This window comes from Schistocerca americana, chromosome 4 (assembly GCF_021461395.2).
Source record: "Schistocerca americana isolate TAMUIC-IGC-003095 chromosome 4, iqSchAmer2.1, whole genome shotgun sequence".
Lineage (NCBI taxonomy): Eukaryota > Metazoa > Arthropoda > Insecta > Orthoptera > Acrididae > Schistocerca > Schistocerca americana.
Genome location: NC_060122.1, coordinates 112409591 through 112437485, shown reverse-complemented (window position 1 = coordinate 112437485; position 27895 = coordinate 112409591). Strand labels below are relative to the sequence as shown.

The window sequence follows — 27895 nt, the reverse complement described above, 5'->3', positions numbered from 1 at the left end:
TAATTTTTCTTCCCGTGGTGGATGTCGAGGGGTACCGACGCAAAAACAGACAGTAGGGATCATGTTTTGGTAATAGATTTTCCTGTATGAACAGCGAGTCACAAAATACGCTAGCGTCAACTGCATTAACTATCAACTGGTTCAATTGTTTTACGCTAATTTTAGTAGGGCGACGCTGAAACAGAGCGTATCCAACGAGAGAAGGAAAATATTTCTTTCGCCAGTTCCAGTTGAAGATGTGATGTGAGAATTCACTAACTTGTTCACATTCTGAAAAAAGTTGATGGTCACTCCGAAGAGTTACAGAAACCGCCAAATGACTTGAAATTCTACTACAATGGGAAAATGTAATAAGTAATGAGACTAGAAACCTAAGAACGATTGTTCTGTGCGAAGCTGCCACAGCAAGTACAAGAAGTATCACCATCCGCCCACTTGACCCTGAGTGGCGGTCAGTGGTAGGTTTAGAGCATGGTTCCCAACCTGGGTAATTACGCCTTGAGGGTAAAATGATATTTTCTGAGGAGTGAAAACTAAACAATTCGATTCTGTTTCAGTCACTAAATTATTTTCAAAAGATCATCTCTATTATCATAATTTTGTAAGACTCTTAATATTGATTATGTAAGTTATCAACAATTACTTTTCCTCTGTTAGTTGCATGAATGCGATGGAGGTTACAGGTTCCTCACAGAGTCCACCCACTACACACGTATTTTGTGCTTTTTCCCGTACATCGCCGATGACAAAGTGAGACATATTTGTAACAAATGCTAAATATCTCAAGAAAATGTCTTCTCCAAACTGCAGATAGTACCTGCAGTAGTTCAGAAATTGCTTCGTTATTCGCTTCGAAACAGATGAATAAATTAATTGACAGCACAACGCAGCAGTAACTACATAAGGACTACTATAGTGTTGTACATAGTGCTATTATTATTATTATTATTATTATTATTATTATTATTGCTACTATTAGTGGCTGTAGTCAGACACAACGAATTAACAGCCTGAAGTCTTCCAGTTTCTGCCAGTTCAGAAGTCAGGAATGCTGCTATCAAATGATTTATGAACAATTAGTATAGAGTAACATTTTCACTTTGTCGATTGCTAATGGGGTTGCTGTGTGCAGGTCGAGCAAGTGCCGCAGTGGGAAGGAGTAATGCACGGAAAGTATATTTTGTAACAAGTGTCTACCCTCACTGTAGGTAGTTAGCTTCCTTATCTGAGAAGTAGTTGTGAGCAGTATTTACGATGCACCGTGTATTCCGTCCTCATTCATTCTAAGCGAACACACATATATGGGCTCATGACCATATCGATTGGGCCCTAAACGACCGGAAAACCATATAATTCGTCTTTCATCATTTTAAAAATAAGTGATCCAAGAAAAGAGAAAAGTATTTCATTCTGCAGTTTAGTTAGGTGCTAAAGTTGGTGATAATGTTGGGGAGTGTGGGTGGGGTGGGGAGGAACTCACTAACGCCTAATTGCATTCATGCACGCAGGGGTAACCATCTGAGAAAGGTTGGAAACCAATGGTCTAGAGGCACTGCACACGAGCAGCACGAACCAGGGAGAACTCAGTATGTAATATCCACCCCCTAATCAACAAATTAGAGGCGCTGTCTTCCACTGAAACTGGTACTGAACCACTGAGACACATATCACCTTTTGGGTAGCCTGCTGTTTTCTGTGTCATGGTGCATTAAGTTCAAAAGGGCATGGGGTCCATTATCGGTCGCCAGTTTGAGCACACAGAGAATAATTGTGCTCCTTAAGGAAATGACAGCAAGAGATGGAAAGGATGACTTTATGTACTCTTTCTGTATGCCTGGAGCCCTCTTTCAACATATTGAGGCTGTTCCACCAGTCACTGAGGGGAGAAGGTGCAACCAACTGCAAATTTTGGCAGACCTGGTAACGAACGATGCCCATCGTCTCGGCTCCAAGGTCATACTTGGCTCATTCCAGCGACTGGCATACAAGGTTGAGAAGATAAGAACGCCCGCTCCCCCTTATTTTTGTAGAATCCTGTTGCATCCTACCTTGACGTCAAATCTGTGGGGTCTAGGAAGCCTGCCTTCTCGGACCGCTAGACAACATTCAAACAAATCGTGTTAATGAGTTTTCTATGAAATAAACAATGACAAAACTTTGACAATAACACAGAATTGTCGCAAGCAAAGGGCGACATGCAAATAAGAAATCTCTTCAGTATACAGGGTGGTCCATCGATCGTGACCGGGCCAAATATCACACGAATTATGCATCAAACGAAAAACTACAAAGAACGAAACTAGCCTAGCTTGAAGGGGGAAAGCAGATGGCGCTATCGTTGGCCCTCTAGATGGAGCTGCCATAGATCAAACGGATATCAACTGCGTTTTTTTAAATACGAACCCCCATATTTTCATTACTTATTTGTGTAGTACGTAAAGAAATATGAATGTTTTAGTTGGATCACTTTTTCGCTTTGTGATAGATGACGCTGTAATAGTCACAAACGTATAAGTACGTTGTATCACGTAAACATTCCTCCAGCGCGGACGGTATTTCCTTCGTGATACATTACCCGTGATAAAATGGACCGTTTACCAATTGCGGGAAAGGTCGATGTCGTGTTGATGTATGGCTATTGTAATCAAAATGCCCAACGGGCGTGTGCTATGTATGCTTCTCGGTATCCTGGACGACATCATCAAAGTGTCTGGACCGTCGCCGGATAGTTATATCATTTAAGGAAACAGGAAGTGGTTAGCCGCATGTGAAACGTCAACCACGACCTGCAACGAATGATGCTGCAGAAGTAGGTGTTTTAGCTGCTGTCGCGGCTAATCCGCACATCAGTAGCCGACAAATTGCGCGAGAATCAGGAATCTCAAAAACGTCGGTGTTGAGAATGCTACATCAACATCGATTGCACCCGTACCATATTTCTATGCACCAGGAGTTGCATGGCGACGACTTTGAATGTCGTATACAGTTCTGCCACTGGGAACGAGAGAAATTACGGGATGATGACAGATTTTTTGCACGCTCTCTATTTAGCGACGAAGCGTCATTTACCAACAGCGGTAAACTAAAGCGGCATAATATGCACTATTGGGCAACGGAAAATCCACGATAGCTGCGACAATTGGAACATCAGCGACCTTGGCGCGTTAATGTATGGTGCGGCATTATGGGATGAAGGATAATTGGCCCCCATTTTATCGATGACAATCTAAATGGTGCAGTGTATGCTGATTTCCTACGTAATGTTACTACAAGATGTTTCACTGCATGATAGAATGGCGATGTATTTCCAATATGATGGACGTCCGGCACATAGCTCGCGTGCGGTTAAGCGGTATTGAATAGCATATTTCATGACAGGTGGATTGGTCTTCGAAGCCCGTACGTCCACCGGATCTGACGTCCGCGGGTTTCTTTCTGTGGGGAAAGTTGAAGGATTCAAATAGCTCTGAGCACTATGAGACTTAACATCTATGGTCATCAGTCCCCTAGAACTGAGAACTACTTAAACCTCACTAACCTAAGGACATCACACAACACCCAGTCATCACGAGGCAGAGAAAATACCTGACCCCGCCGGGAATCGAACCCGGGAACCCGGGCGTGGGAAGCGAGAACGCTACCGCACGACCACGAGCTGCGGACGAAAGTTGAAGGATATTTGCTATCGTGATCCACCGACAACGCCTGACAACATGCGTCAGCTCATTGTCAATGCATGAGCGAACATTACGGAAGGCGAACTATTCGCTGTTGAAAGGAATGTCGTTACACGTATTGCCAAATGCATTGATGTTGACGGACATCATTTTGAGCATTCATTGCATTAATGTGGTACTTACAGGTAATCACGCTGTAACAGCATGTGTTTTCAGAAATGATGAGTTAACAAAGGTATATGTATCACATGTTCAAACGTACCTACGTTCTGTATTTTAATTTAAAAAAACCTACCTGTTACCAACTGTTCGTCTAAAATTGTGAGCCATGTGCTTGTGACTATTACAGCGCAATATATCACAAAGCGAAAAAGTGGTCCAACTAAAACATTCATATTTCTTTACGTACTACACGAATATGTAATTAAAAATGGGGGCTCCTATTTAAAAAAAAAACGCAGTTGATATCCGTTTGACCTATGGCGGTGCCATCTAGCGGAGCAACCATAGCGCCATCTGGTTTCCCCCTTCAAGCTAGACGAGTTTCGTTCTTTGTAGTTTTTTCGTTTGACGCTTATTTCGTGAGATATTTGGCCCGGTACGATCAATGGACCACCCTGTATACAATTCCTAATTAAAAGTGAAGTAATACGGTTCACTCTTCTGTTCAGGTCGCTAGTCGTGAAGCTTCTGTTGAACTGGACCGCGGCCAGTCGGGCGCGGCGCTTACGTCCTCTTCGCATAGAGGCCACTGCTGTCGCGTTGTCCTCCTGGAAAGGGGTCGGTCAGCGTCAGATTGGCTGACGTCTTCTTCACAGCCGTCTCTGCTCTCTCGTTCCCGACTCCCGTTCCGGCGCTTGACTTTACGCCTGAACAAATCCTACATGTTGATCAGGCGTTTATTACAGGCAGGCTCAAATGGTTCAAATTGCTCTGAGCACCATGCGACTTAACTTCGGAGGTCATCAGTCGCCTAGAACTTAGAACTAATTAAACCTAAGGACATCACACACATTCATGCCCGAGGCAAAATTCGAACCTGTTACAGTAGTGGTCGCTCGGCCCCAGACTGCAGCGCCTAGAACCGCACGGCCACTCCAGCCGGCTTACAGGCAGGGAGAGGCCACTGGAGCATTAAAGCATGTGTGGCTTGCTAATGAAGCTGTTTTAGGATAGAGAAACGCTTCCGCCGACCCGATAAAAAATTACGTACTTCAATCGGAGTAGGCAAAATATAAAGTTCATTAATTATAAAGGGTAGCAATCGCAACTGGTGTCTTTAAAATAAAATTTTCGTATAGTATTAGTTAACTGCAGGTTATTCACTGAAAGTGGCAAAGAATTGTCTCGACTGTAGATGGTAATAACGCCCACGCAGTAGTGGGAACAGAGAGCTGGAAGAAACCAGAAGTGAATAGGGATGAGTTTTAAAACTGCCACTGGAATGTATACCGCACCAATAGGCTGGACGCCGGTGACAAAGGCTTCTTTATAACTGTCAGTAATACGAAAACATCTGGTGAGGCTATCACATATTCTGAATGTGAAATAATTTGGATGAATGTTAAGTGTTGAAGGTGGATCAAGCATGGTAAGTGCGTGTCGGTGCGTGCCTCTTCCTCAACAGGTACGCATGAGTGGTTCCACTCACAACTAGAAGGAGCGACCGCTGCTCCAGTGATCGAGCTGCAGCCGCAGTACGTGTATTTTATTTACCCTTCTGTTTCTTGATAGACAAAAAAAAAGGTTGAAATGGCTCTGTGCAATATGGGACTTAACCGCTGAGGTCATCAGTCCCCTAGAACTTAGAACTACTTAAACCTAACTAACCTAAGGACATCACACACATTCATGCCCGAGGCAGGATTCGAACCTGCGGCCGCAGCGGCCTGCGGTTCCAGACTGTAGCGCCTAGAACCGCTCGGCCACTCCGGCCGGCCTCGTTAGACAACTCGGCCAAAGTAGTATCGCAAAGACAATTTTAATGCGCGCGAGCTTACATATTTCATTGACAAAGACCTTTGACGTGGCGCTAAAAAGTGATATTACACTGCCATCACATTTTTCGCCAAAGTTCGAGATGGCGGACAACAACTTGTTACTGTGCGCTGCAGTTGCTTGCACCGCAATTGCACTGTGTGTGCATTTGGATGAGAAACGGCGGAAAAAAAGGAAATATACTAGGGTGAAGCTGTGGGTTTTACGTCGAGGTAATAAAAGTATTCAGCAATTTTTTTTACGAGAGCTGCAAGTGGAGAACGTAAAGTCTTATATAAACTAGCTACGAATGGAATGCGTTTCAATATTTTTACAGTAAGGTGACTCCTCATATTACAAAACAGAATACTCAGTTCAGAAATGCTACACGTGCACAAGACAGAATCATCATAACACTGCGTCAACCACAGACTTAATTAAAAGTACGAAACAGATGAAGCACTTTTTAACCTGTGGCATCCACAATTCAGAGATAGACAAAGTAGAATGGAGAGTTTAGAATTTTTATTTTAGCCGTCCGGCCATTCAGATCTAGGTTTTCCGTGGTTTTCCTACTAGATTCCAAAACTGTTTCCTGGTTACCCTCACCTCATTGTCCCATCTACTCAATGGGACCATTGGGGGAGTGTACACCCAAGAAGTTTGGAGTAGATGCAGTGGTGCGAAACAATTCGCGTCAACGACATGCAAAAGCTTTCTTTAAAACCCGACCAATGAAAGGATTGTATTTCCATTTCTATGCTCGTAGTACGTAACTGCAAATGTTTTGTAGAAGACCCGCTGTAATCGCTGTACGACGATTAAGACGCCAGATACCGTACCACGCACACTACTTATAGTAAATAAAAACAAATATGCCTCAACCCAGAACCGAACCCTCCACCTACTCCATGCTAACGTTAAACGCTATCTACTGCACCAGGGTGCAGGTAGTTACCGTACACGTGATTAGAGTGTTGCGAGACTGAAAATGTTTAACATCCGTTTATTGCCCGAAATATTCGCAGGACGAAATTTTGTGACTGACATTTTTGAGGAGTCGCTCTGCGAAGTCCGAGTGCGCGAATATTTTCTTCGCCCTGTATTTTTCTGACTATAAAATCTGCTGTACAATTACATTTAATGTGAGTTTCATTGAATTTTTACTTATGCAACTAGCCGTTTTACTTCTTTATAACTTGCGAGATTACGGCATGTTGTTCACATTTTTCGCGTTACACTGAAATTTGATGTTTTTATCACTTGACGCTTACGTAGGATTTGTGTTTCACGTTTAGCATGTTGCCAGTTATATAGATGAGACAGATTCCCTGTCTTGTAATTATAACTTCCCTTGTTATCTGTATAATTTTAAAATTTCTTGGTTTAAGATGTTTTGTCTTGAGTTACTTAGGCAGGTTTAGAACCCGGCTCGCTCTCCATAAAGCTTTGAACTTCATGCTGCCCCAGTTTTGTTGTCCATAATACTAATGCATGTCATTGCGCCACTGTTGCTAATTATGACGTTTTCCAATGGACACTCAACTCGTTTTTACGATATGAACCGTGTGTCATCTTAAATGCACCAACGCATTACCTCTACAACAGTGTTAAGGAGTTTGTTGTATGTTCACTTTTACTACTGGTGTTGGTTTTCCTTGCACATTTTGTTCAGCTGCTACACATTTTAGTTTTTTCTACTGTACTATGCAAAAAAACTTCTTGTTTTTTCTTTTTTTTCTTTCTTCCTCTAACTGTTTACAGATCTGATGGTCGTTGCTGAAAGCGACCTAAACTAGTAATCCTGCAGTAGCTGTGAAACATGAACTGCGCGCTACGGTCGCAGGTTCGAATCCTGCCTCGGGAATGGATGTGTGTGATGTCCTTAGGTTAGTTAGGTTGAAGTAGTTCTAAGTCCTAGGGGACTGATGACCTCCGAAGTTAAGTCCCATAGTGCTCAGAGCCATTTGAACCATTTGAGCCATAAACTGCGGTCTAGGCAATAAAAGCTTTTATATACTAAACATTTTTATTCGATAAATATGCTGTACTACATTTCTTTCTATATATACTTTCAACAGCCTCATCCCTTGCTCGTAAAATTTATACAGGCGGGTTAGTACAATAAGATTTAAATCAGAATTCGGAACATGATTAAAATTTCTTCAGATGACAAATATGAACATGTTTGCATAAATATTTTTTATCTACTGTTTCGTAAACTTATTAACCAAAACTAGTCACCGACCCGATTCATTAAGAAACGAACGCCCGTCGGATTACTCTACAAATGTGTCAATGTGATGAATATTTGAATTTGCAAAACCCCAATTATATCTTCGTTTATTAGTTTCACATTACTCAGCCACAAACTAATGAAAAAGTCAGCACCAATATTGGGTGATTATGATTCAGTGTTTATGATAGCGTATCTCCTGAAACGTGTCGTACAACGACACAAGTTTGCAGCTTTTCGTGGTATGTGTGGATACTGTCTGCAAAATGTATGGTGAACAGAGTAAATCGTAAAGAAATAATAAATTAAAACATCTTAATGAAATGTACTTCATACATGAAAGGAGTACTCAGTAAGGGTCCCGTTTGACAGAAACATGAGTAATACCTCTGAAGCTTGGAACCTTACCATATCGGCCTGATGCATGAACAGGAAACAATCTAGTAATCGATAAACCTGCTCTCTTTCATTTTGTAGTGGAGCGTATTAGCGAGAAAAATGTGTCAGAAAGGTTGCAAATTATATGTAAAGTTTGTTGGAAGTTGCAAAGAGCTCTTATTGTCTAATACTGGATGAGTGTAGTCCACGTAATTTGCGCGCCATTGTTAAATCTGCCTAAAGGCACATGCGCAGTTTCTAAATGTAATACTTGATTTATCGTGTTAAACACTGAACTTAAAATTATAACACAACTCTTAATGTGTACATTCGACTGCATTTTTAATCGAAATTATTGGTATCAGTCTTCCGAGTGGTTTTGTGCGGCCCAGCACGGGATTCCTCCTCCACCATGGCAACTTTTCCTCCTCAGACTGGCACTTGTTGCCACCTACGTCCTCAGTTACTTGCTGGATGTAATCCATGTACTGCAGTCTCCTTCTTTCTCTACAGTTTCATAGCTCTGGGTGTTATGGTCTCTTTTTAGCCAGCCCAATTCCCGCCGTAGCGTCGTCAACGTCAAGTTCTCACGCCTTCAGCTTTGGCCTCTCCCCACCGCCCGCCAATCATGAGTCAGCTAAGGGCAGACAGCGGCCGCTGGATCATTTGCCGTCCTTCTCTACAGCAGCGTGTCAACGAGCAATGGAACGGGCCGCGCTGCTTCGGCGAGCCAGCCGTAATGGCAACATTGTGTTTCAAGCGCTCAAGGCGTCCCCCCCTAATTTTTAACGCAGTATAGCGATTTCAGTAAGGAGACTATACGATGTTATTTTTATAATGAGAATGTCGCATTGCGATGTCACGGTGAATCGACGTTTCAGCACTTTTGTATGTTACGAGCTTAGTACAGACAAGACTTCGCAATTTATTTGTATTATTCCCCTGTATAACGTATTTGCGAACGTAGCTTTGTAATTTAGATGCATATTATTGACAGAAATCTAAAAGAAAAGCCTGTATGCAACTGCGACAACTACGAAGAGAAATTTTTAAACAGACAACTGCTTCACAATACACACTCAGTAATATTTTTGTCATCACAGATACTTTCGTTTCCTCAACAGCTACTGTTAATCTTATAGTACTTCGAAGGCGAAGTGATTGAAGGGTCCAACAGCGAGTCTCACGTATTCGACAACCTTCCGCAGAATCTTAGATGTCTCATTATGGAGTCTAACAGCGTATTAAATAGTATTCGGTTGGAAAACTCTGCCGGCCGTGGTGGCCGAGCGGTTCTAGGCGCTACAGTCTGGACCCGCCCGACCACTACGGTCGCAGGTTCGAATCCTGCCTCGGGCATGGATGTGTGTGATGTCCTTAGGTTAGTTAGGTTTAAGAAGTTCTAAGTTCTAGGGGACTAATGACCACAGCAGTTGAGTCCCATAGTGCTCAGAGCCATTTGAACCATTTTTGGAAAACTCTTCCACTTGGTTGAAGAGTATGTTCTATGATCTAGAGCTGTCACTCGCAGCATTACTGAAGTACTGCACTGTGACATTATGTTATACACAAAGATATGATATTACGTTACATGCAAAGAAAATGCACTTGTCTCAGCATCCAGCCCGTGGAATCAGGAGACTGATCTCATATAAGCAAGAAAAAGTATTCACCAAACGTGAACGTCAGATTGGTGAATATAGTGAAAGATACTGGTAAAAGTTAGGGTCTACGACCGTCGCTGTAAGAAGACACGGATTCTTCAGATGATCTGGACAGGTCACTGACAAGTCTAAAAACTATAGCTCAGAGGAGAGTGGTTCTAAATGCAGTGAGTAAAATGAGGTACAAGGAATGTTTTTCGAATGGGCTATAACGAAACAAAGTGAAGTAAACCGAAACATTAAACGCTGGACGTTTGCGAATCTCTTCCAGCCCCACGAGCAACCCAAATGTGTGTGTGGTGTGTGTGTGAAATCTTATGGGACTTAACGGCTAAGGTCATCAGGGAAGCTTACACACTACTTATCCTAAATTATCCTAAGGACAAACACACACACCCATGCCCGAGGGAGGACTCGAACCTGCGCCGGGACCAGCTGTGTATGTGGTTAAGGGCACTAAAAAGCGCGGTATAATATGGAAGTCGCAGATGTACAATTACATTACTGTATCAAACATGCTCAGATATCGAGGATTTATTTGTGTTACTCAATATGGATAAGACTTTTGTAACAAAGAGCCTTTCATGTTCAACATTATGTAAATAAAAACCTCAAGACTGAATATTTATTTGTTCTTAATTTCTCACGGTGAACAGTTTATAAGTGCGACGGTTCCACAGCCAGTGTTAATTTCAATAAATTCCTATAGGACACTCGGCCGAGTCGTTTTGAAATTACAACTGACGTTTCGACCGTCACTGCAGCGATCATCTTCAGCGCGACTAACTGTTGGTTCTTGTAGATGGTGTTTCCCTATATACCACTCTATACCTGTTGTCACGTGGCAACCTACTTCTTTTCGCCGAACGTCATTGGACAGATCAAAGTTAGGATGCCTGTGGAGGGGTCGCAGTACGACAGGCTATTGCCTGTGTTACTCTAGCAGGTGATTGGCAGACAACAGCCAATCGGCAGCTTGCACCCGGGGGCAAGACGTCACGGCGCACGGCAGTTGTTTCGTGGCCGCGTGTTTACGCTGGTGAGGCCGGGTGTTGAGCAGCCGCCAGCTGGCGAACACTCGCTGCCCGTTCGACTGGAATCTCAGACAGCCAGGTCGTCTGCAACATGTAGCCACTCTATTCGTGTTGTTGGGGAGTGCAATTACTTTAATAACCTCCCTTGTATTCCACTGCTGAATCCGCGGCTGCCTGGCAAGCACAGTGAATTCTTGGAAACTGATGGCCGAACCACAGCCCAGGTGCTCTTCGGCTATTGCTAATTTGCTGTGTTGCCTCAATCTTACGTAGCTATGGTGCTCAGACACATGGATGTAATTGCTCTACCAGTTTCAGCAATCACATCGGATTTCGTGAGCAACGGCGGCGCTGAAATGCATCGATAGAACCCTTCGTGGACCTCAGTATATATCGGATCTTGTGCAGTTTCGTCGCTCTGAAGACGGCCGCCGCAAAGGAGGTCGAAACTTAGGTTTCAATACACTACTGGCCATTAAAATTGCTACACCAAGAAGAAATGCAGATGATAAACAGATATTCATTGGACAAATATATTATATTAGAACTGATATGTGATTACATTTTCACGCAATTTGGGTGCATAGATCCTGAGAAATCAGTACCCAGAACAACCACCTCTGGCCGTAATAACGGCCTTGACACGCCTGGGCACTGAGTCAAACAGAGCTTTGATGGCGTGTACAGGTACAGCTGCCCATGCAGCTTCAACACGATACCACAGTTCATCAAGAGTAGTGACTGGCGTGTTGTGACGAGCCAGTTGCTCGGCCACCATTGACCAGACGTTTTAATTGGTGAGAGATCTGGAGAATGTGCTGGCCAGGGCAGCAGTCGAACTTCTTCTGTATCCAGAAAGGCCCGTACAGGACCTGCAACTTGCGGTCGTGTATTATCCTGCTGAAATGTAGGGTTTCGCAGTGATCGAATGGAGGGTAGAGCCACGGGTCGTAAAACATCTGAAATGTAACGTCCACTGTTCAAAGTGCCGTCAATGCGAGCAAGAGGTGACAGAAATGTGTAACCAATGGCACCCCATACCATCACGCCGGGTGATACGCCAGTATGGCGATGACGAATACACGCTTCTAATGTGCGTTCACTTCGATGTCGCCAAACACGGATGCGACCATCATGATGCTGTACACAGAACCTGGATTCATCCGAAAAAATGACATTTTGCCATTCGTGCACCAACGTTCGTCGTTGAGTACACCAGCGCAGGCGCTCCTGTCTGTGATGCAGCGTCAAGGGTAACTGCAGCCATGGTCTCCGAGCTGACGTCGTCGAACTGTTCGTACAGATGGTTGTTATCTTGCAAACGTCCCCATCTGTTGAGTCAGGGATCGAGACGTGGCTGCACGATCCGTTATTGTCATGCGGATAAGATGCCTGTCATCTCGACTGTTAGTGATAGGCGGCCGTTGAGATCCAGCACGGCGTTCCGTATTACCCTCCTGATCCCACCGATTCCATATTCTGCTAACAGTCATTGGACCTCGACCAACGCGTGCAGCAATGTCGCGATACGATAAACCGCAATCGCGATAGGCTACAATCCGACCTTTATGAAAGTTGGAAACGTGATGGTACGCATTTCTCTTCCTTACACGTGGCATCACAACAACGTTTCACCAGGAAACGCCGGTCAACTGCTGTTTGTGTATGAGAAATCGGTTGGAAACTTTCCTCATGTCAGCACGTTGTAGGTGTCGCCACCGAAGGCAACCTTGTGTGAATGCTCTCAAAAACTAATCATTTGCATATCACAGCATCTTCTTCCTGTCGGTTAAATTTCGCACGTCATCTTCGTGGTGCAGAAATTTTAATGACCAGTAGTGTAGTTTCTAAATTACGCAGAGTGGTAGTCGAAAGTTAAGCACTTTGTTTATATTTGACGAAATACGTAATGTAAACAGCGAATTTATTTCTAAATACATGTTACAGTATTCAGAGGAAGTGGAGACTGTAACGGGAAGAGGTGCAGACTCTCTGAACTCGTCTGGACTCGACAGAATGGGTTGTCCCACCTCAACGGTCATATCGACATGTTGTAATAATGACTAACCTGCATAACTGTCTAACATGAAATCTTCAAGGGTTGTCAGCCGAGTACGTCTCGAAGCAACGTTTCGATGGAATTCGTATCCATCATCTTCAGGCGAAGATGATGGAGACGCATTCCATCGGAACGTTGCTACGAGACGACGATGCTACTCGGCTGACAACCCGTGAAAACTTCATATATGAAATTCGCCGAGAAAGCCTGCACTCGCATATAACATACCTCTACGGGGAGGATATACATCGCAGTTACAAGACTTCGCTTGAAGATGATGGAGACGCATTCCATCGAAACGTTGGTACGAGACGACGATGCTACTCGTCTGACAACCCGTGAAGACTTCATATACGAAATTTGGCGAGAAAGCCTGCACTCGCATACATAACTGTCGTTTGTCGAGTTTATAATGTAAACTACTGTGCACATAAGCGGTTTTTGCCAGTAATGTACAGACGAAATAAATCCCTACTTTGTGCCTCACACTGCACGAGAACACGCACAGTGCAGTACAGCAGAGTACGGTACCTGAGGCGCAGCGCGGCCACGACGTCGGCCAGCGAGTAGCTCATCCTGGCGCCGTCGGCCCTCATGGCGGCTGGCAGCGGACTGCCACTCCGCCACGGCGGGCTCGCGGCCGCGGCTGCCTCGCGTCACGTCACGCCCGCCGCCATCTTTGCCGTGGCGCGGCGCGGCGCGGTCGGCGCCGACAGACGCCGCAGACAAACACCACCCGGCGACACAGACACACACGTCCAGCGCCTCAGTTCTCTGCGAAATTTACCCGGCGGCTTCCAGGAATCTTTGCACCTCAGTCCCCTGACCATCTCTGTTCGCGTCGTTTCTCTCTCCATTCGTGTTCCGTTTAAGGAATCGTTGAACTCTAAAGCCGACCCTAGACGGTCAACAATTGATGTTGTTGTGGTCTTCAGACCTGAGACTGGTTTGATGCAGCTCTCCATGCTACTCTATCCTGTGCAAGCTTCTTCATCTCCCAGTACCTACTGCAGCCTACATCCTTCTGAATCTGCTTAGTGTATTCATCTCTTGGTCGACATCTACGATTTTTACCCTCCACGCTGCCGTCCAATAGTAAACTGGTGATCCCTTGATGCCTCAGAACATGTCCTACCAACCGGTCCCTTCTTCTTTTCAAGTTGTGCCACAAACTCCTCTTCTCCCCAATTCTATTCAATACTTCCTCATTAGTTATGTGATCTACCCATCTAATCTTCAGCATTCTTCTGTAGCACCACATTTCGAAAGCTTCTATTCTCCACTTGTCTAAACTATTTATCGTCCATGTTTCACTTCCATACATGGCTACACTCCATACAAATACTTTCAGAGACGACTTCCTGACACTTAAATCTATACTCGATGTTAACAAATTTCTCTTCTTCAGAAACGCTTTCCTTGCCATTGCTCCCCAGATAGCAAAATTCATCCTCTACTTTGCTCATTTCCTAATGTAATTCCCTCAACATCACCCGACTTAATTCGACTACATTCCATTATCCTCGTTTTGCTTTTGCTAATGTTCATCTTATATCCTCCTTTCAAGACACTGTCCATTCCGTCCAACTGCTCTTCCAAGTCCTTTGCTGTCTCTGACAGAATTACAATGTCATCGCCGAACCTCATAGTTTTTATTTTTTCTCCATGCATTTTAATACCTACTCCGAACTTTTTTTTCGTTTCCTTTGCAGCTTGCTTGAATAACATCGGGGAGAGGCTACAACCCTGTCTGACTCCCTTCCCAGCCACTGCTTCCCTTTCATATCCCTCGACTCTTATAACTGCCATCTGCTTTCTGTACAAATTGTAAATAGCCTTTGGCTCCCTGTATTTTACCCCTGCCACCTTCAGAATTTGAAAGAGAATATTCCAGTCAACATTGTCAAAACCTTTCTCTAAGTCTACAAATGCTACAAACGTAGGTTTGCCTTTCCTTAATCTTTCTTCTAAAATAAGTCGTAGGGTCAGTATTGCCTCACGTGTTCCAACATTTCTAAGGAATCCAAACTGATCTTCCCCGAGGTCGGCTTCTGCAAGTTTTTCCATTCGTCTGTAAAGAATTCGCGTTAGTATTTTCCAGCTGTGACTTTTTAAACTGATAGTTCGGTAATTTTCACATCTGTCAACATCAGCTTTCTTTGGGATTGGAATCATTATATTCTTCTTGAAGTCTGAGGGAATTTCGCCTGTCTCAAACATCTTGCTCATCAGATGGTAGAGTTTTGTCAGGACTACAGACAAAATTTCTTCTCTGCGCGTTACACTGACCGTCAAGGAGAGAGAGGTTGCTCTGCTGGAAGGGATGGAGGACGAAACAAAACCTCATGAAAGGATGTGTGATGTTGCCTCACTGACTACAATATCGAGTCAGATTTACACAGAAAAGATCGCACATCATTATGATGCTGCACCCCCTCTGGCCTGGAAGGATGCAGTGATTTGAGTGAGAAAGGTGTCATAAGGAAGCGTTGTATGCTCTTACGAGCCAAGCCGAACAACGACTTGTGAAACTAGTCCTTCTTATCCTGCCTGCAGGCACTGGTATGGAGTTGGCATCCGAATAGGTTCCACACACGTTCCGTCGCTGACATATGCGGATATTGGTGTCTACGGGAGTACCTCGACATCTTCAAAATGGCTCTGAGCACTATGGGACTTAACTGCTGAGGTCATCAGTCCCCTAGAACTTAGAACTACTTAAACCTAACTGACCTAAGGACATCACACACATCCATGCCCGAGGCAGGATTCGAACCTGCGGCCGTAGCGGTCTCGCGGTTCCAGACTGTAGCGCCTAGAACCGCTCGGCCACTCCGGCCGGCCTCGACATCATCAAAAATGGTTCAAATGGCTCTGAGCACTATGGGACTCAACTGCTGAGGTCATTAGTCCCCTAGAACTTAGAACTAGTTAAACCTAACTAACCTAAGGACACCACACACATCCATGCCCGAGGCAGGATTCGAACCTGCGACCCTAGCGGTCACGCGGTTCCAGACTGAAGCGCCTAGAACCGCTCGGCCACTCCGGCCGGCCTAGACATCATCCAGACAGCTGATACTCACGAGTGCCATGTATAAGAGAGCACTGGCCTGTTGAAAAATGGCACCGCGATACTGTCGCATTAGAGGTGACACATGATGAAGCAGGACATCTGTGACCAATCTCTGGGCCGTCAGATACTATCTACCAACCACTGCGTGAAGTCATACTCGATGGCTCCACACATTATGAGGCCAGGACATAACAGCGTTGTGCTCCTCCAAAACATTGGACGAAGGACATCTCTCCCCAGATCGCCGGCATATACGCCGACGGTGGTCATCTACGGTTGTACAAAACCACGATTCACCCCTGAACGCAATGTGACGCCATTCGTTAGCAGTGCATGCTTCCCAGTCATGACACCACTCCAAATACAGCCGTTTGCCACTATGAAGTACCGAGCGAGGTGGGCAGTGGTTAGACACTGGACTCGCATTCGGGAGGACGACGGTTCAATCCCGCGTCCGGCCATCCTGATTTAGGTTTTCCGTGATTTCCCTAAATCGCTCCAGGCAAATGCCAGGATGGTTCCTCTGAAAGGGCACCGCCGACTTCCTTCCCTAATCCGATGAGAGCGATGACCTCGCTGTCTGGTCTCCTTTCCCCAAACAACCCAACCCAACCCCATTGTGAAGTGCGTGGCGCACGCACGATACGGCGAACCTTCCTTGTGGTGGTCAGACGTGTTCGACCGGAACCTTCACGACGAGTCTGTCTGCCTTCACCTTCAAATGGTTCAAATGGCTCTGAGCACTATGGGACTCAACATCTTAGGTCATAAGTCCCCTAGAAGTTAGAACTACTTAAACCTAACTAACCTAAGGACATCACACACACCCATGCCCGAGGCAGGATTCGAACCTGCGACCGTAGCAGTCCCGCGGTTCCGGACTGCAGCGCCAGAACCGCACGGCCACCGCGGCCGGCCCTTCACCTTCCCACGGAATCCAAGATTGGTCTACGTCGTACGAATGCTCCATAAATCGCGATACCGCACCATTCGACCAGCCGGCCAAATGGAGCCCCATGATAAGTACCTTCTTAAACTCATGAAACGTATTTGCAGTTGCGAATATGGACTATCATCAGCTGTGCAATGGAAGGACGACTATGAAAATTCCGTGCCGGCCCGGGAATCGTACGCGGGAATTTCCCGCTTATTACGATTGGACCTGGCCATGAGTCGTGCTCGGACAGCCATATGGTAAAAAGATGGCTTGCGTTAAGCGGGAAATCTGGGTTCGATTCCCGGTCCGGTTCGAATTTTCATTGTCGCCATTCCATTATACAGCTATTCGTAGTGCATATTCGCAACTGCGACTACATTTCATGTATCTCACGACGGCTGCTGTAGTCGCCGCAGTGCTCGTTCCTTCGGACATGCATGTACGTCCGAAGGAACATTACATCGTAATTGCGAATAACACAGGAACTGCAATATCGCCTTTTTAAACTCTGTCAGGTGCTGATAACAGTGTCCCAAACGAGGACAAAGGCATGTCCATCTACTTCATAGTGATCACTCAACATTTGACGCTCGCCACACGTCTTACAGACCCTAGCGGGAATGGTAACAACACGAACAACATTAATCCCCTCCCCTCTGAGGGCCGTTCTGCCTCTAACATAGAACTTTAACTCTGACCAAAGTTGTGTGCGTGTACGAAGTTACTTTGATGTCTGACCATGTTTTCCGAGTGATTCAGTTTTTGCATTTAATAAAGAAAAAAAAATTCCATTTTTCACACTGTCCCAGACGATTTGGTACAGCCTGTAAAACACGTTCCAGGAAAAAACTACGCTCAGGCCCAGAGGACGGCTCCATTCCGACCGACCGCCGTGTCCTCCTCTGCCATATGGCGTCGTTCGGATGTGGTATGTTACCGGGTTTGCATGCAGCCGCTGTTTCTCATTCGAGTACCTAGTTTCCCACGCGGCCTCAGAGGGTAAGTGCACAGCAGGTTTACAGTGTTGACACTACGAATAAAAATTCCTATGACTTCTCAGAACTGAACTCGGGTCGTCTGTGCGGTTACGACGGTAGTCGATAACGTCGCGCCAACGGCGCGTCCAACCAGCAGCATCAACGGCGGCGAACCGGACTAGACTCGAGCCGCACCTGTTGTGCCGTGTTTACTCCAGTCACAGCAGGCGTGGAGAGTGGTAAACACGAATATAATTTTATATTAAATAAAGTGTTTGGTGTCTGACTGTTTGTGTTACTGAATTGATATTTCTCTGTGTTCACTTTCGTGTAGCTTGAGGCGGACTTCCTAGTCTGTTGCGTTTGTGGTTTGCAATGAACTATTGTGTGTGGAACATCCCTGTTGTGCTTCACTCTAGTATTATTTGCTGACCCAGTGTTAGTTCACTGAGAGAACCTCCCGATTCTCTAGGGCGGCCACTACGTACAATTATCTGTATTACGAAATGGCTAAAGCCTAAAACGGTCTCCTGGCTCCGGCTACAGGTTCATCAATATCTGCATCTACTTAGATACTCCATAAGCCACCGTACGGTGCGTAGCGGAGGGTACGGTGTACCACTACTAGTCACTTCCTTTCCTGTTCCACTTGCAAATAGACAGGGGGAAAAATGACTTTCTATATTTCTCCGTGTGAGCCCTAATTTCCCGTGCAGGGTAACAATTATTGAACTATATGAAAAAATGTAAATTAGTTACGAACTAAGGCTTGCACACACTTTATTTAACATGTAAACGTGACTACAGATATTCGGATTCAGATTACGACATATTCGAAATGCCTGCCATCATTGACGATGACGCGGCGTCGACGAATGGCGAAATTCTACATGACCCGCTGAAGTGTCGGAAATTCAGTGCTGTCGATGACATTCTGAATCGCTGTTTTCAGCTCAGCAATGATTTTCAGGTTATTGCTGTACACGTTATCTTCAATATAGCCACACAAAAACGACTCGCAAGTGTTCAGATCCGGAGAATATAGCCGCCAATTGAGGCCCATGCCAGTGGCCTCTGGGTACCCCAGAGCCAGAACGCGATCCCCAGATCAGAGTTCAGTAATTGCAGATCAAAATTATAGTATATCAGCAAGTAGTTTAACGTCTAAGTACAGCAAAGCCACGGAAGCTCCGTCATGGAGAAGGCAGTGACGTTAAACTCTTGTGATGAAAAATCTATAAAAAGGCCTGATCGTCATTATTGCCGCCTTTTTTGCTTGATTGTTTCGTTAAAGGGCGGGGAACCCGTGTCAGTCAGCGAGACAATGATTAGATTGGACTTTATCGTGTTCAGATTTACGATAAACTGTTAGAATATTACGGAGATTAAAAGTGATGTAATGTACGATCTCTGACTGTTGGTAGCAACGGAGTATTAAGGGGATTTTAGGACTTCAGTGCTAGATTGGAACTTTACGGACATACAGACGACAGAAACTCAAATTATCTACTGTTACGAGTGAATTCAGAGGTACCGGTATTCAGATATTGACGTGTGGACTTTTGAAAGTGTCGTGTGCCGTTGGTTGTGAATCTGGAGGTAGAGCACGTGCATATCGGCATTTGCGGACTATTTAGATTCCTCCAGGCTAGGAACCTTTTAAAAAGGCCATCATCCATCACCATCTTAATCCTTGAATATAGAGTGAAAGTGAAATACAAGAGTGTTGTACTTATTCCATTTACCTGGTACTAATCAGTGAAGGTTTTACGGAACCAAAGCTATTCAGCAGTAAGTCAGCACCATCTAGCGGAAAGCGTAGGCATTAACTAACACGCTAATTGAAGTGAACGTTTACGTGTTTTACGGACTGCTTAATATGAACTTTTGTGACTCTTTGACGTCCCCGCTCCCTCCGAAAGGTGGCGCAGGCCATCTTAATCATAAAAGGAGAGAGTTTTAGCCGGGCAAATTACTAAATAAAAGCGATATTTACAAGACTCGCAGTAATAGCAAAACACAAGGCGCGCACCTCATCGGAGAGTCGTCGCTGTCACGTCGGGAAGTAAAGCCGGAAAACCTACCGACGATACGTATCTACGAGCAGACGTCGACGTGGAGTACCTAAAAAGGGAACCACAAGAGATGGATGCTTCAAAATGCTCCTCTAGTACATCACACACTCTCCTGTATCGGTGGGGTCGAGCTCCGCCTTGCATGAAGCACATCTTGTCGAAATCAGGGCCACTATGGATAATGGGGATGAAATCAACTTCCAAAACATTCCCGTACCGTTCGGTAGTCACCGTGCCATCAAGGAATATCGTACCGACTATTCCGTGCCTGGACACTGCACACCACAGAGTCACTCGCCGAGGGTGAACAGGCTTATCGACCGCCGGCCGGTGTGGCCAAGCGGTTAAAGGAGCTACAGTCTGGAACCGCGTGACCGCTAAGGTCGCAGGTTCGAATCCTGCCTCGGGCATGGATGTGTGTGATGTCCTTAGCTTAGTTAGGTTTAAGTAGTTCTAAGTTCTAGGGGACTGATGACCTTAGAAGTTAAGTCCCATAGTGCTCAGAGCCAGACTTATCGACCGCGAAATGCGCGTTCTCAAAACCCAAAACCGCCAATTCTTCTTATTGCCGAACCCACCCAAATGAATGCGGGCTTCGTCGCTAAACCAAACCATGCCTGCACTTCCTAATTGCTATCAGGCTCCGCGGCCAACAGTGCACTTTCAACTTCCTAACAAGCCGTTCAGAAGTTATGACGATTTTATTTCATATAGTTCAGTAATTGTCACACTGTATCTTATCTTCGTGGTCCTTAGGCGTAATGTGTGTTGGCAGCAGTAGGATTGTTCGGTAGTCATGTTCAAATACCGGTTCTCAAAATTTACTCAATGCAATTTCTCGAAAAGAACGTCGCTTTCCCTCCAGGGATTTCCATTTGAGTTTACGAAGCATTTCGTAACACGTGTTGTTCGAGCCTACTGGTAACAAATCTAGCAGTCCGCCCCTGAAGTGCTTCGATGTCTACCTGATGGCTCCCAGGAGCAACAGAAATCTGATTTCCAATATTCAGTATAATTATTTAACGAATTTAAACATTTTAAATGCTGTCATAATTAGGAGATGTTACCGTACGTGAAAGGTTTAACAAATTACTACTTGTGTACAGTGGCGGCTGATGCAAGATTTTACCTTACTTTACTTTTTCCTGTCCGGTGTGGCTTATTTCCTTTTGACTTACAAAGTTAGTAATCTGAACTAAAATGAATGTATTAATTTTACGTACACAAATTGAACTGTTTAATTATATTTAAATTTTATAATAAACAGTTTACCTCTGCTAGGAATAAAATTAAATTTAAAAAATGTTAACAACAGAGAGAATCGAACACCTACGCGACAAATTGCCGGTCCACGTACTACACCATTTTTCTTCTGATGCCGGCCGCGGTGGTCTAGCGGTTATAGGCGCGCAGTCCGGAACCGCGCGACTGCTACGGTAGCAGATTCGAATCCTACCTCGGGCATGGATGTGTGTGATGTCCTTAGGTTTAAGTAGTTCTAAGTTCTAGGGGACTGATGACCACAGTTGCTAAGTCCCATAGTGCTCAGAGCCATTTTTTTTCTTCTGACGACATGACAAAAATTGCACATTGATTTCAACTGCACTCTTATGGTAATCTATTTTTTTTTGTTATTGCTTTTAAGGAATAGGACGTGACGACAAGCGGTATGACATAAATGGTGTAAAAAATAATGGACATAAACTCTCAGTAGAAATCAATAATGGACCGCGTCCCTCTTAGTGGACGCATTCTTAGCCGGTCGCGTTATCTCTCGCTGGAGTCTGGCACGTCTTCGCGTGTGATGGTGGATCCTCTCCACTGTCCTCGTCCTTTCTTGTTTTGAATAATCACGTGTACATTCCAACTGGGTGGGAAATCGAACAGTGCTATGTTCCATATCTCGAATCTTGCAAAATCAATTACTGATGTTCTTGTACTAAGGCCCAAACGTCTAGTACATTCATACCGGCCTCTCGGTAACGGTGAAGTACAGTCAGACCCCGAATCAGAGCCACCGCGTTGGCGTTCGTTCAGGGAGAGCAGCAGCGATCGATATTTTGGACAAAACACGGCAGTGCCGCAGAAGGCCTGCGTGCCAGGTGATGTTCATCTGTGGGCTCAGTGGCGTCATGTGAATTGTATCTATCGTGGAACGTGTCACATGTTTCCCATTTACAACCCCATACCGCAGCGTCTCCGTAACACAGTGTAGGTGGTGCACTGTACGCCATACCACCGGCCATGTCATTGTCGGCGGCATGTCTCTGCGGCATTGCTCGGCCGTTCTCGAGTAAAATACTCGATACACAGGGTGAAAAGTATTTAAACCGACAAACTCTAGGAGGCTGTAGGTGACATCGAAACAAATATTTTTCTCTAAATCATTTTTTCCTATGAGGATTATTTAAATCGGTGGAGGCCATATTACGCTCTTTAGTTGTTAAAGGCCGTATTGCGCCCTTCAGTTGTTAGAGGGCGTATTACGCTCTTCAGTTGTAGGCACCTGCTGTCCGCCAGTGTAGTAGTGCATTGTCTCTGTTCACTAATGGAGACATTCACCTGGAGTGAGTACACTGGTATGGTTGGTGCCTACTACGTAGCGCACCACAATGGACGAACTGCACAGCGGGTTTATCAACATCAATACCCTAATCGCCGTATCCCGCATCATACGACCTTTGCTGCTGTGTACCAACGTCTGCGTGACACCGGGTCATATAACAGATTACCTGGACAGGGACGCCGTCGCACGGTAAGAACGCTGCAATTTGTGGAAGCTGTCTTGCAGCACGTGGAGCGGGATCCTTCAATCAGCACTCGTGCAATTGCACATAACATGGGGACGAATCAGACGGATGTAAAAACAGTCCTTCGAGTGCAATTTTTACGTCCATTTCACTTACAGCGTGTCCACAACCTGGAACCAGTTGATTATCCATCCAGAGCACAATTTTCGCGGTGGTACCTGGAACAGTATGAAATGTACCCTACATTCCCATCCTCTGAGTTATTTACCGATGAAGCAACGTTCAGGCGTGATGGAGTCTTCAACATGCACAGTTCGCATGTTTGGAGTGAGGATAACCCACATGCCACACTTACTAGCGCTCATCAAGTACGGTTCTTCGTTAATGTGCGGGTCGGTGTTGTTGAGCACTGTTTAATTGGGCCGTATCTGCTATCTAGGCCATTAAATGGCAGGCACTATTACAATTTTCTCGCCAGAGCATTGCCAGAATTGCTGGAAGACGTCCCGCTCCCTGCAAGACAACGCAGTGGATCCAACATGAAGGGGCGCCGGTACATTTCAGCCGTCGTGTGCGTCGATTCCTGGACCGACGGTTCCCAGAAACGTGGATTGGCAGAAGTGGTCCTGCACCATGGCCTGCTCGATAAGTGCTGACAAAGATGACCCGTCCAGTGTTCTTGTGACTTCGAACATTCGTACGAATCATTTCCAGAACATGTCTATAGGAGAGGGCCACTGGGAGTTGAACGCAGGTAGTGAAGATTTTGTGTTGGCAGAAGAGCCAACACCGTGTTACGAGTGGAGGCCGAAATGCACGCGTTTTAGCTCACGCAGGCTGGCTTGAGAAGGGAAGAACTATACTGACGGGAGGCCTGGAACATGACAAGGAATGAGAATTCAGAAAGCGGACGTAATTAGTTTCATACTTAACTTTAATCCATTAGTGATGAACGTTGCTCTTGACGGTACATGATTCACAATATTATCTGTTCAGAATACAATCTTGAAGAATATGGCGCCTTGCTAGGTCGTAGCAAATGACGTAGCTGAAGGCTATGCTAAACTGGAGTCTGTGCAAATGAGAGCGTATGTAGACAGTGAACGATTGCTAGCAAAGTCGGCTGTACAACTGGGGCGAGTGCTAGGGAGTCTCTCTCGACTAGACCTGCCGTGTGGCGGCGCTCGGTCTGCAATCACTGATAGTGGCGACACGCGGGTCGGACGTATACTAACGGACCGCGGCCTATTTAAAAGCTACCATCTAGCAAGTGTGGTGTCTGGCGATGACACCAAAGAAGATAATTATCAAGAATTTCCTCTTGTCTGTCGTCTGTAATGTGCCACACTTGGGAGTTCTCTCCCAATGTTCATTGCTCCTGACTTCGAGGTGTTCATTCGACTACCTGTAGCTGTGCCACACATATTAATCCAATGCAAAGCCAGTCTAGTCTCGTCGTGTGACCGTACCGAAAACAGCAGGCCATCCGGGTATGTTATGCAGATAAACTTGTGGTGCCTTATCGTCATTCCTTGGGGCCGGTTCCGGAACCTGCAGAGCAGTGGCTAATGAGCGACAGCATAAAGTATCGCCAATGGCACACACCCTTGTCTGACCGACCGCAACATGGTGATGGGTCCCATCATGCGTCCATTGACGAGCGCTTTCGAGAGGGCGCACGGAGAAGTCGTGTCACGATGGTGACAAAAATCTGTGGAAGCTTGATGTGCGTTACCACTTCCACTATGTAGGCGTGGCTCACGCTGTCAAAGGACGAACAAAATCTATCGACACCAGTACATTCCGGAAACGACAGTGCGATCACATCCCGTAGCTGCTGAATGCCGTTTGTATATTGCTATCCCCTCCCACTCCGTGCTTGGTCGAGTGATATCACTTGCGCAGTACGCGTTTGAAACGCTCTGCGAGTACCCTGGTGTAGTTCTTGTAGTCGGAATTAAGAAGGGTAGACCTGTATCCTTATGCCGCCGGATGGTTCGAGGATAGCGACGATTATTTCTTCAACAAAGGGGGGTGGAAATGGTGCTTTGGGAGAGACGAATTTGCAGTATTGGTAGACTGTGGCGGAGTCGTGAGACCTTCATATGTCCGATAAAGCTCTAACAGAAATCGGTCGTCCCACAGTGACTTGTTCGATGCTCCCTTATCGAGTGCTTCCATTACGTCGTCCTCTGTGACTTCCCCGCAAACGCTCGCTCGGCCATCGCATCAAGGCACGTGGATAGCGCCCGCAGGACATCATGGGAGGCCGTCTCGTCGTGTTCCACTTCGTCGTAGTGGTAACAAAGGCGTAGGCGACCATCCGGCAGTACGACCGCCTCTATTAAATCTCTGAGACTACGTTGTTTTTCTCCGATAATGCGATACATAGACGGCGATTCTCCAAGGACTCGTTCAAAGGACCTTTTGCGGACTGCGACCCCCTCCAGATAGAGTCGCGTAACGGTAATTATTTGGACCTGCGTATGTTTTATGACCGCACTACGAGCTGTACGCTTGCACAGAAAGTTCGCGGAACATCGTAAAGTTAAATTCCATCGTGTGGCGCTTCTGCTTCGTCTGTTCCCTTCCGTACTCAGTTAAGGCTTGGCGCAATGCAGGCTTAACGCATTCCAGCCGCCATCGTAACGTAGACGAGAAAGTCGGGAGGTGTTTGCTTCAATTAAGCGTCGGCACTCAGGTTCCCTGAGGTGTGGTGTATTCAATTTCCAAGCACCGCAGCTCCTCCACACCACCTGACGACGTACGGAGACCGTGCGTATGTACGCTGTATGATCCGAGAAGACGACGGACCACAATTCTGCATCGAGTATTGTAGATTCGCGACTGTGTGTGACGTAAATTGATCGAGGAAACTAGCAGAATGACTTGGAACATTTTTACAGCCGCGTCTGTCGCCGTGTGTTGTCTCAGACGTATCGTTTAGATTCTTGTCCTATACCAGTTGCCACAGCTCCTGCCATGAACTATATTTTGGGTATTGATCTTTTGGTGCGAGCACGCAGTTGAAGTCGTCTCCGAATAAGACATGTTCGTAGCGGCCTGAGAATAGTGGCGCCATCTCCTCTGCGTAAAATCGGGATCGACCGCGTCTTATGTCGGACCCCATCGAGGCATAGATATTAATGATCCGTACCCCTGGCACTATTTGTTGTGTCTAGACAAGACAGCCTAGACACAATGAGAGGAAGCCGAAAGGCACGCGCTTAAACTCACGCAGGCTGGCGTGAGGTCTGAAACAGGATACGTAATGAATGCTATAAAGAAAAGTACGTAGCTTCTGGAATACTTAACTTTAATCCATAATTGTAGAACATCGCTCTTGATGATACATGCTTCATATAATAAATATCAATTGAATACGGCGCCTTGCTAGGTCGTAGCAATTGACTTAGCTGAAGGCTATGCTAACTATCTTTTTGACAAATGAGAGAGTCTTCGTCAGTGTAGCATCGCTAGCGAAGTCGGCTGTACAACTGGGGCGAGTGCTAGTACGTCTCTCTAGACCTGCCGTGGGGTGGCGCTCGGTCTGCGATCACTGACAGTGGCGACACGCGGGTCCGACGTATACTAGCGGACCGCGGCAAGTGCCCGCGAAAGGCAAAGGTCCCGAGTTCGAGTCTCGGTCCGGCACACAGTTTTAATCTGCCAGGAAGTTTCATATCAGCGCACGCTCCGCTGCAGAGTGAAAATCTCGTTCTGGAGGGGTACCACTGATCATAAATCGAAAAGTTACACTAATGAATGAAAAGGAAGTAATTAACGGTCGCCAGCCCAATAGGGCAATTTACATCCAGGATCCTGTAGAAGATGATGGGAAAGAAAAACATGTATTATTAAACACTGATGTGGTAACTAAAGGTTGCCACGTGTTTTTTTTACCCTAATTTTAAGCGAGTATGTAACGATAAAGGAAACTGAGAAGTCGCTCTTGCGTTATGTTTGGCATTAAATTTTGAAAAAGGCAATCGAGTAATGATTTGAAAGTATGCAATTAAACTGTATGTTAGTACTGAACTTCGTTTTGCTGGTGCGTGGCGTTGCGCAGTAGGAGGTGAGCCGCCAGCAGTGGTGGATGTGGGAAGAGAGATGGCAGAGTTCTGAGAGCGGACGGTCTGGACGTGTGTCCGTCAGAAAAACGAAATTTGTAAGACTGGATGTCATGAACTGATACATATATATTATGACTTTTGAACACTATTAAGGTAAATACATTGTTTGTTCTCTATCAAAATCTTTCATTTGCTAACTATGCCTATCAGTAGTTAGTGCCTTCAGTAGTTAGTGCCTTCAGTAGTTAGAATCTTTTATTTAGCTGGCAGTATTGGCGCTAGCTGTATTGCAGTAGTTCGATTAACGAAGATTTTTGTGAGGTAAGTGATTCATGAAAGTTACTGGTTATTGTTAGTCAGGGCCATTATTTTGTAGGAATTGTTGAAAGTCAGATTGCGTTGCGCTAAAAATATTGTGTGTCAGTTTAGTGTTGATCAGAATAAGTAATTAATGTCTGAGTACGTTCAGTTCTGCTCAGCTGTTTGAAAATCAAATAACGTAAGAGGTTTATCAGCACAGTAAAAAAAATGGCTCTGAGCACTATGGGACTCAACTGCTGAGGTCATTCGTCCCCTAGAACTTGGAACTAGTTAAACCTAACTAATCTAAGGACATCACAAACATCCATGCCCGAGGCAGGATTCGAACCTGCGACCGTAGCGGTCTTGCGGTTCCAGACTGCAGCGCCTTTAACCGCACGGCCACTTCGGCCGGCTATCAGCACAGTAATTCATTAATTTTTCTAAGGGGACGTTTCAAATGGAACGTCAACGGACTTCTACCTAAATGTACATACAGTGAAGCAATGGCCATACTTATTAAAAGAAAGCATTTAAATCACAAATATTTACATACATTTAAAAACAGGTGCCATGCATCCTGCATTTTCGGTGTTACAATGTCTCGTGTTAATTGCAAATTGGCATGCTTTCTAATTGTATTAACGTTAATGAAGGGTGTCCTATATGCCTCCCGCTGCCC

The 27895-nt window shown here is 45.4% G+C and overlaps 1 protein-coding gene across 2 annotated transcripts in view; it reads right to left on the bottom strand.

Moving 5' to 3' along the window:
* LOC124612906 (inositol 1,4,5-triphosphate receptor associated 2-like) overlaps positions 1 to 13637 on the bottom strand; it is a 191308-nt gene extending 177671 nt beyond the window's left edge. The window contains exon 1 of one of the 2 annotated variants that reach the window (XM_047141380.1): positions 13557 to 13637. In XM_047141380.1, the coding sequence (XP_046997336.1) occupies positions 13557 to 13621 (65 nt within the window). In that variant the 5' untranslated portion in view covers positions 13622 to 13637. The remainder of the gene's footprint in view (positions 1 to 13556) is intronic. The other variant, XM_047141381.1, reaches the window with a different exon arrangement.
* Between the last annotated feature and the right edge of the window lie 14258 nt (positions 13638 to 27895).